Source organism: Phyllobates terribilis, unplaced genomic scaffold (assembly GCF_046119375.1).
Source record: "Phyllobates terribilis strain yellow unplaced genomic scaffold, ASM4611937v1 Scaffold_7__3_contigs__length_470593459, whole genome shotgun sequence".
Classification (NCBI taxonomy): Eukaryota; Metazoa; Chordata; class Amphibia; order Anura; family Dendrobatidae; genus Phyllobates; species Phyllobates terribilis.
Genome location: NW_027362767.1, coordinates 164271585 through 164282516, shown reverse-complemented (window position 1 = coordinate 164282516; position 10932 = coordinate 164271585). Strand labels below are relative to the sequence as shown.

The 10932-nt window shown below is 41.6% G+C and overlaps 1 protein-coding gene across 1 annotated transcript; it reads right to left on the bottom strand.

Annotated features, from left to right (window-relative positions):
• Positions 1-2616: 2616 nt before the first annotated feature.
• Positions 2617-3564, bottom strand: LOC141155425 (olfactory receptor 5AS1-like). Its single transcript, XM_073642290.1, has one exon. It carries the CDS (start codon positions 3562-3564, stop codon positions 2617-2619), a length of 948 nt encoding a protein of 315 aa, XP_073498391.1.
• Positions 3565-10932: the final 7368 nt, after the last annotated feature.

The window sequence follows — 10932 nt, the reverse complement described above, 5'->3', positions numbered from 1 at the left end:
GTGGGGCTTCGCCCTATTTTTGTGCCCAGCCAGATACAACTAGGCAGCTGGGGGCTGGAATCCGCAGCGCAGGGAGACCCAAGCTTTCTGGGCCACCCCCGCTGCAAATTGCAGTCCGCAGCCGCCCCAGAAAATGGCACGTTCATAGAAGCGCCATCTTCTGGCGCTGTACCCAACTCATCCAGGGCCCTGGTGCGGTGGCTCACTGGGTAATAAAGGGGTTAAGGCCAGCTTGGCATTATCAGCTGGCCCTAAGCCCGAAATTCATGGGGTCACGCCAATATTAGACATGACCACCATGAATTTCTAGTAAAGTATTTAAAAAAACACAACACCCAGAATAAAGTCCTTTAATTGAAATAAACACACAATTCTATATTGTTCTAAATTAAACCATACTTACCATCACGCCCATTCCAGCTGAAGCCAACGATCTCCTGCAATAAAAGTAAAATAATAAAGCAACCTCATACTTACCTTTCCATGGCTCCCACGACAGCTTCAGCTCTGCTACATCGAGATGACAGGCTGGACCGCAGCAGAACGCTGCCATCCATCCTGTCATCCCGCAGACACTGAGAAGCGCAGGCATACTTCCACTCCTCAGTGTCTGGCTGTGACGGCATCCAGATGAGCCGAGGTCATGTCCAATGAACTCAGCTCACCTCATGTACGTCACTGACAGCGTGGGAAAATTCTCCTGCACTCAGCACTTCAGCGTGAGAATTTTCCCACGCTGTCAGTGACGTGCATGAGGTGAGCTGAGCTCATTGGACATGACCTCACCTCATGTATGTCACTGACAGCGTGGGAGAATTCTCACGCTGAAGCGCTGAGTGCAGGAGAATTTTCCCACGCTGTCAGTGACGTGCATGAGGTGAGCTGAGTTCATTGGACATGAACTCGGCTCATCTGGATGACGTCACAGAGAGACACTGAGGAGCGCAAGCATGCCTGCGCTTCTCAGTGTCTGCGGGATGACAGGCTGGATGGCAGCGTTCTGCTGCGGTCCAGCCTGTCATCTCGATGTAGCAGAGCTGGAGCTGTCCTGGGAACCATTGAAAGGTAAGGATGATGTTGCTTTATTATTTTTCTTTTACTGCAGGAGATCGTTGGCTTCAGCTGGAATGGGCGTGATGGTAAGTATGGTTTAATTTAGAACAATAAAGAATTGTGTGTTTATTTCAATTAAAGGACTTTATTCTGGGTGTTTGTGTTTTTCTTTAACTTTGACTATGGGGTTAGTAATGGGGGTGTCTTATAGACGCCTCTCCATTACTAACCTGGGCTTGATGTCATCTGGCATTATAAGCTGACATCAACCCCAGCCCTATTACCCCACTGCCACCGCTACAGGGCAGTGGGAAGAGCGAGGCTAAGTGCCAGAATTGGCGCATCCTATGGATGCGCCATTTCTGGGCGGCTGACGGCTGGTGTTTCTAGCCTGGGAGGGGGCCAATATTCATGGCACCCTTCCTGGGCTATTAATATCAGCCCCCAGCTGTCTGCCTAGCCTGTGCTAGCTATTAAATTAGGGGGGACCCCACGTTATTTTTTTTTGGGGATTCCCCCATTTTAATAGCTAGTAAAGGCTAGGTATTCAGCTGGGGGCTGATATTAGTAGCCTGGGAAGCTCCGTGGGTATTACCCCCTTCCCAGGCTTCAAACATTTGCCCCAGCTGTCTGCTTAACCTCCGCTAGAGCCTAAAATTAAGGGGAACCCCACGCCATTTTTTTTTTAAATAAATCCTTTATTTTAACACTAAATGACAAGTACAGTAATCAACACTATTACTGTACTTCATATATATGTGACTGACATGTTTCTATCTATCTAATCTATGTGTGAAGCTCTATTCTGTCTATTATAAATTGTCAGGTACAGATGCTGAATTGCCGGCCGGCTTTCTTAAAGAGACGGTGCACGAAAACACTAATATTTTTTTAAATAAATCCTTTACACTAAATGACAAGTACAGTAAGCAACACTGTCACAGTACTTCATATATATGTGACTGACATGTTTCTATCTATCTAATCTATGTGTGAAGCTCTATTCTGTCTATTATAAATTGTCGGGTACAGATGCTGAATTGCCGGCCGGCTTTCTTAAAGAGACGGTGCACGAAAACACTAATATTTTTTAAAATAAATCCTTTACACTAAATGACAAGTACAGTAAGCAACACTGTCACTGTACTTCATATATATGTGACTGACATGGTTCTATCTACCTAATCTATGTGTGAAGCTCTATTCTTTCTGTTGTAAATTGTCGGGTACCGGTGAATGCCGCTGATGAATTGCCGGCTTTTCATGTCATTCTACATTATTCTTAGTTGTTTTACTTCATGTAGAATTAACCTACAAGGAAAGAAAGGGTTTATTTTCATTCCGATATTTGTGTCCCATTGACTTGCATTGGTTTCCGGTATCGGAATCGGCGATATCCGATACTTTTTGGGTATCGGCCCGATCCAATCCGATACGATATTTCCTGATATCGGAAGGTATCGCTCAACACTACTCACCATGTAAAATGCAGTCTCATTTCCCAAGACCACTCTCTGCATGCCCACCTGGAATTTGAAGTACATTGTTGGTGGATGTTGGGAATCAGTTAACTAGATTCTTTCTTATGGTGCCTTTGACATCTTTATTTCTAACACTGTAGATGATGGGGTTCAGCATGGGTGTCACAGCTGAGTAGAGGACGGAGACAATATTGTCCATATCTGGGGATGACTGGGAATGCGGACGTAAATAAAGTATCATAATGTTTCCATAGTAAACGGTCACCACAATGATGTGGGAGGCACATGTGGAGAGAGCTTTATATCTTCCATGAGTAGAACTGATCTTCAAGATAGTGGCTAGAATATGAATGTATGAAATAAGAATAAAAAAAAAGGATAAACTAGCTACTATTCCTGCCGAAATGTACATTGTTACCTCATGGAGCCAAGTGTCACTGCAGGACATTAGTATAAATGCAGGAACCTCACAAAAGAAGTGGTTGACATCATGGGAATGGCAGAAGGACATCTGGAAGGTATAAATAACATGGAATATTGAGTTCACGAAACTTATTATCCATGACACAGTGGCCAAACTGACACACAACTTTCTGCTCATGATGGTGTTGTAGTGCAGTGGCTTACAGATGGCAACAAATCTATCATAGGCCATGATGGCAAGTATCAAACACTCTATAGACCCAAGAGTCAAATGAAAGTGCATCTGGATGGCACATTCTAGTAGAGAAATGCTCTTGTCCTTGGATAATGTGTTTATTAAGATTTTGGGTACCACAGTGGAAGAGAGGAAGATGTCTACAAAGGAAAGATTGATAAGAAAAAAGTACATGGGAGTCTGAAGCTTAGGATTCACGTTAACGACAACGATTAGTAGAAGATTTGCCAACAATGTTATCAAATACATTGCTAAGAATGCAAGGAAACCTATAACCTTTAAGTAAGGAGCATCTGACAAACCAAGGAGGTTAAATCTGCTTGACGAGGATTGGTTAAACATTTCCAAAACATGTAAAGGTGAATTTATCATAGACAAGAAGTAAAATTGGAAGCTTAGTTATTTGTTTCAAGGAGGTGTGTCTGATAAATGTTTTAATAGTTAAAACCAGGATATTATTAATAAAAACCGTGACATGAAAGTTATAAAGAGTCTTAAAATCTTGCTTTAAGCAATATGTAATGTTTTATTACATAATTCCATTCTAAAATCATTGCGTAGTCTTTTCATATTTATAATATCAATGGTCAGCTTTAGAAAAAGTCCCAAAAACATGCATGGTCTTATCTTTACTAGATGAGATCTCTTTCTAAAAATTTCGAAGACATGTAACAAATCTGATACAAATGCTTCTTATCTTAATTGGAGAACTTGTTGTAGTGCTTTTAATATCATTCACTCACATAGAAATACTATCCAGGTATGTACTTTTCTTGTAGACAAGTAAATGATCAGATTTTCATCTTATGAATGGTGGATGACGGTTATAAAAGTGGTTTGTAGAGAAATACTGTAGATTAATGAAGAACTTCAATTCAAGGTGGATAAAAAAGTTAGGGTGAAAAAACAGCATCAATTTTGGATCTGCGAGAAATATGGACAACAAATTTCATGATGTAATAACAAATTGGTTACAAAGAAAACATACAATGGCAGTGATGAGTCTTTCTGCTGCAATTTGAATTTGGCAGTTTCTGCAAATTTGGAAACAAAGTTGCGTTTGCATTCAATTTAAATGTTTTCCTATGTTCTGGGGTCTCAATTGTAAGGGAAAAGAATAATACCTCTCTCCCAGGCCATCACCTTATCTGTCCCCCCTTGGTTGCCCTGTTTTTATTCCCATGCTGTGAGTCTTCTTAACCCCAAAAATGAGCTGGTCCCAACAGGTCTTGCTTGACTCTGGCACCTACTGGGCCTTACAACATCATGACTTCATGATCCAATGCATGTGATGATGTCATGTATAACATAGTCAGCCTGTGTATGAAGTCCGGAAAGATCAAGTGGGCAAGGTGAGAGTTGACAACAATGGAGTATTTTCTAGGTTCTTTTGAATGTAACAAAATTTTAGCCGATTTTGTTAAATTGGATTTTTTTGTGAAATTTGGGTCTTATATTAAATAACAAAATATTGATTCTTCAAAGGGTATAAATAGCGGACTAACATCAGAAGTAACTCTTAAAATATAACCTTTATTAGGTATTGTCCACACAAAAAAATCCAAAAAGAATAACGTGCATGTGCAAAAAGACATACTAAGTTTACATAGATAAACTCATTATAAAACACAGTAACACGAAAAATATTAGGAATACCTCTCCCTATACGATGATGGCGCCTCCGCTCATGCGTCGTCTTTCCCTGGGAATCCCTTAGGGTCCCTATAATAAAAATAGTGTATGATATATGATAGAGGCTTATTTGATGGAGGTATCTCCTTGTATTTCAACTCCCAAATACCAGTAGCGAGCGCCCTAATGAATGACATCTCACTATTCAGATAATCTACACTGTGGGCAGAATTATTAGGCAAGTTGTATTTTAGAGGATTATTTTCATTATTGATCAACAATAGTGTTGAGCGAACATGCTTGACACTGCTCGGTACTCGCCAGAGCATCACGCTACTCGGGATGTTCGGAGAGCACCGAGCATTTCCGGGTTACTCGGGCGGGAGCTCGGGTCTCCACCCTGCATGTTTGGCGCTCTTTACAGAGCCAATGAACATGCAGGGATTGCCAGCCAGTCACTGTAATGCCGCAGCCATGTTGGTTGTGGGCATTACAGTGATTGGCTGGCCGCACAGCGTCACCTCGAGTATTTAAAACCGGGCGCCGCCATCTTGGACACAGTCGCTCTGGATCAGACAGTGTAGGGACAGCGCTGCTGATTTAAGGAGAGATATACAGTACAAACCAAAAGTTTGGACACAACTTCTCATTTAAAGATTTTTCTGTATTTTCATGACTATGAAAATTTTACATTCACACTGAAGGCATCAAAACTATGAATTAACACATGTGGAATTATACACTTAACATAAAAGTGTGAAACAACTGAAAATATGTCTTATATTCTAGGTTCTTCAAAGTAGCCACCTTTTGCTTTGATGACTAGAGATGAGCGTTGCTCTACTCGAACTGTTCGCCAATCTCAAATTCGAGCTGTTTTGGGCGGTGTTCGAGCCGTTCGGCGAACACGAACAATTTGAGAAAAATTCGGCTGTTCGAGGTTATGTTCGATAACTGTTCGTGCACCAAAATCATAACTGGATTTTTTCTCAGTAATGATGAAAATTAATGTTAATACGCAGTTTGAGTGTACAGCGGGGTGGGGGGAGGGGCAGGGGATGGATCTCTGCAGGAACAATGAAGATCTCCATTTTTTTTTCTCTTTCCCGCATTTACAGTGGGGAGGTGCAATCTGTCAGCCTATCAGCAGCGCACACACGGAGCGAAGTGCTTTTTTTCACACAAGCAAGGGCATGTGTCATTGGCAGTGTATGTCACATGTCCTTGCCCTATAAGACCAAGCCATTTTCCCCGTCGCCACCATTTTCTCACTGCTGCAGCTGCGTGTTAGACGGCACCGCTGTTGCTGTGTGCGCTATACCTTGTTAATTTCAAGCATATTTTCGCACAAATATACAGATAGCTTGGGAGTAGGGAATAGTTGTGATTGCAGTCCTTTTAAGGACTAGGTTACAGCATTTCCTACGACTTTTATCAGGCAGGTCTGTGCTCTTAAATAGATAGGTTGTGGGAGTAAAGACTAATTGTAATTGGAGTCCTTTTCAGGACTAGGTTACATCAGTTCCTATCAGTTTTTGCCAGGCAGGTCTGTGCCAGTGCTGTGCAAGTTTTTTTCACAGCATTTGGCTGAATCTAGCAAAGCTAATCCTTTTTGGCCTATTGCAGAGTGTGTTAGTCAGTGGAGTAGCCTATCTGTGTTGCAAGATATACCACCTGTGTATAGAATACCAATTTTTTTACTGCACCTAGTGAAGAAAAATCTTTTGGGCATAGCATCATTCTATTAGTCCATCTATACTGACCTCCATCAGGTTGCAAACTGAATCTAATTATTTTCTGCATCTAGCTCTGAAAAAATATTTGGCCTTCTAGCAGTGTGTGGGACTTGTTCTATTAGTCCACCTATACTGACCTCCATCAGGTTGCAAACTGAATATATTTTTTTCTGCATCTACCTCTGAAAAAATATTGGGCTTCTAGCTGTGTGTGGGACTTGTTGTATTAGTCCATCTATACTGACCTCCATCAGGTTGCAAACTGAATATATTTTTTTCTGCATCTACCTCTGAAAAAATATTGGGCTTCTAGCTGTGTGTGGGTCTTGTTCTATTAATCCATCTATACAGACCTCCATCAGGTTGCAAACTGAATATAATTTTTTTCTGCATCTAGCTCTGAAAAAATATTTGGCCTTCCAGTAGTGTGTGGGACTTTCTCTGTTAGTCCATCTATACTGACCTCCATCAGGTTGCAAACTGAATATATTTTTTTCTGCATCTACCTCTGAAAAAATATTGGGCTTCTAGCTGTGTGTGGGTCTTGTTCTATTAATCCATCTATACTGACCTCCATCAGGTTGCAAACTGAATATAATTTTTTTCTGCATCTAGCTCTGAAAAAATATTTGGCCTTCTAGTAGTGTGTCGGACTTTCTCTATTAGTCCATCTATACTGACCTCCATCAGGTTGCAATTAAAAATAATTTTTATCTGCATCTACAGTACCTCTGAAAAAATATTTGGGCTTCTAGCTGTGTGTGGGACTTGTTGTATTAGTCCATCTATACTGACCTCCATCAGGTTGCAAACTGAATATATTTTTTTCTGCATCTACCTCTGAAAAAATATTGGGCTTCTAGCTGTGTGTGGGACTTGTTGTATTAGTCCATCTATACTGACCTCCATCAGGTTGCAAACTGAATATATTTTTTTCTGCATCTACCTCTGAAAAAATATTGGGCCTCTAGCTGTGTGTGGGTCTTGTTCTATTAATCCATCTATACAGACCTCCATCAGGTTGCAAACTGAATATAATTTTTTTCTGCATCTAGCTCTTAAAAAATATTTGGCCTTCTAGCAGTGTGTGGGACTTGTTCTATTAGTCCACCTATACTGACCTCCATCAGGTTGCAAATTCAAAATAATTTTTTGTATGCATCTAGCTCTGAAAAAATATTTGGCCTTTTAGCAGTGTGTGGGACTTTCTCTGTTAGTCCATCTATACTGACCTCCATCAGGTTGCAAACTGAATATATTTTTTTCTGCATCTACCTCTGAAAAAATATTGGGCTTCTAGCTGTGTGTGGGTCTTGTTCTATTAATCCATCTATACTGACCTCCATCAGGTTGCAAACTGAATATAATTTTTTTCTGCATCTAGCTCTGAAAAAATATTTGGCCTTCTAGTAGTGTGTCGGACTTTCTCTATTAGTCCATCTATACTGACCTCCATCAGGTTGCAAATTAAAAATAATTTTTATCTGCATCTACAGTACCTCTGAAAAAATATTTGGGCTTCTAGCTGTGTGTGGGACTTGTTGTATTAGTCCATCTATACTGACCTCCATCAGGTTGCAAACTGAATATATTTTTTTCTGCATCTACCTCTGAAAAAATATTGGGCTTCTAGCTGTGTGTGGGTCTTGTTCTATTAATCCATCTATACAGACCTCCATCAGGTTGCAAACTGAATATAATTTTTTTCTGCATCTAGCTCTGAAAAAATATTTGGCCTTCTAGCAGTGTGTGGGACTTGTTCTATTAGTCCACCTATACTGACCTCCATCAGGTTGCAAATTCAAAATAATTTTTTGTATGCATCTAGCTCTGAAAAAATATTTGGCCTTCTAGCAGTGTGTGGGACTTTCTCTGTTAGTCCATCTATACTGACCTCCATCAGGTTGCAAACTGAATCTAATTTTTTTCTGCATCTAGCTCTGAAAAAATATTTGGCCTTCTAGCAGTGTGTCGGACTTTCTCTATTAGTCCATCTATACTGACCTCCATCAGGTTGCAAATTAAAAATAATTTTTATCTGCATCTACAGTACCTCTGAAAAAATATTTGGGCTTCTAGCTGTGTGTGGGACTTGTTGTATTAGTCCATCTATACTGACCTCCATCAGGTTGCAAACTGAATATATTTTTTTCTGCATCTACCTCTGAAAAAATATTGGGCTTCTAGCTGTGTGTGGGTCTTGTTCTATTAATCCATCTATACAGACCTCCATCAGGTTGCAAACTGAATATAATTTTTTTCTGCATCTACCTCTGAAAAAATATTGGGCTTCTAGCTGTGTGTGGGACTTGTTGTATTAGTCCATCTATACTGACCTCCATCAGGTTGCAAACTGAATATATTTTTTTCTGCATCTACCTCTGAAAAAATATTGGGCTTCTAGCTGTGTGTGGGACGTGTTCTATTAATCCATCTATACAGACCTCCATCAGGTTGCAAACTGAATATAATTTTTTTCTGCATCTACCGCTGAAAAAATATTGGGCTTCTAGCTGTGTGTGGGACTTGTTGTATTAGTCCATCTATACTGACCTCCATCAGGTTGCAAACTGAATATATTTTTTTCTGCATCTACCTCTGAAAAAATATTGGGCTTCTAGCTGTGTGTGGGACGTGTTCTATTAATCCATCTATACAGACCTCCATCAGGTTGCAAACTGAATATATTTTTTTCTGCATCTACCTCTGAAAAAATATTGGGCTTCTAGCTGTGTGTGGGACTTGTTGTATTAGTCCATCTATACTGACCTCCATCAGGTTGCAAATTGAATATAATTTTTTTCTGCATCTAACCCAGCCAATAGTTTTGGCCTAATACCACAGTTTGGCCACTCAGCTCTGCTCGGTTACCATCCATTGTTTTTTTTTTGCAAACAACTCCAGAATTGTGAATTAGTTAACCACCAAAATGAGTGGAAAAAGGCCTGCTGCTGGTGGAAAGGGGAATAGGCGTGTTGGGAAGGGGAAAAAAGGTTGTGTCCGTGGGGTAGGTGTTAAAGCAACAGTAACATCTGCAGAAGAAAGACCATCTTCCAGCCAAACTAAAATGTCTACTTCTTTTAGCGGACAATGTGATAAGATCCCTTTCTTACGGCCACGCCAATCGCTACAAATTCCAGATGAGGCACAAAAACAGCAGGTGCTTCAACGGATATCAAGTGCTCCTTTAAGTGGGCTCTCCTCCACATCAACTTCAACATCACAAATACTCCAGTCCTCAAAGGTGTCACCCAAATCGCACTTGCTTCCTCACAGCTCCCAAATCTCCAGCTGCCCGTCTGAGTATGAGGTAGAACAGATGGTTGAGTCTGCAGAGCTGTTTACTCATACTATAGCCTGGGAATCAGAGGTCGACTCCAGAGCTTCTGTGAATCCAGACGAGGAAATGATCTGCACTGATGCCCAGAATCTTTATGAGTCGGATCCAGGACCAGACGCAGAAGGTTCTGACCATAATGTAGACCCTCATTCCCAAACTGTAACTCCTGTTGGTGGAGACAATGAGGAAGACGATGATAAGACTCAAATACCTGATTGGAGCGACAACTTTAGTTTTTTGTCAGGGCAGGAACAGGTTGGCTCTGAGGACGACGGGTGTGATAACACACAGGGTGATGATTATGAGGTTGGAGATCCCACTTACTGTCAACCCACAGTCAGCCAAGAGATGAGGTCAGCAGAGGAGGTGGAGGAAGATGCTAGTGACGACGAGGTCAGGTTGCGCCTTCCTGGACAGAGACGTAGTACTGGAAGCATGTCAACAACTGCATCCTCCAACACAACTCTGCCTCTCACCACAAGTCGTGGTGGCTCTTCAGGTCGCATGGGTGCTAAGCCTTGCATAGCCTGGGCATTTTTTCAGATCGATAAAGATGACCCAACTCGTGTTATCTGTAACATTTGTAAGCAAAAGCTAAGTAGAGGCCAAAAAATACATAGTTTGAGTACTTCATGCATGAACCGGCACATGGACATGAAGCATAAGTTGCAGTGGGAAGCTCAGTGTGCTACAATGCGGCCTAGCAGCCCGGGCCAACCACCGTCTGCCATATCTTGTGCATCCGCGGCCTCTTCATCCTCTGTGACTGGGGGGACAGCAGTCACACCTGTTTTGGGGCGCAGACCTGCCACCTCTTTACCCGCAACAGCCAGCGTGATTGGCAGGTCATCATTTTCTTTGGAGGTGGTAACACCAGCTGGTGTTGAGCGCTGTCCGACATCGATAGCACCACCTTTGGATCAAGGCAACCTAACATGTCCGCCTGCATCTTCCTCACAGACCGGCAGTTTGCCGGGGATACCCTTATCAACCCCGTCTAAGCACAATAGCCAGCCCTCGGTCCCTCAGATG

What these genes read in the sequence shown, in the direction of transcription:
- LOC141155425 (XM_073642290.1), bottom strand. Translation starts at nt 3,564, where the DNA reads ATGATAAATTCACCTTTACATGTTTTGGAAATGTTTAACCAATCCTCG.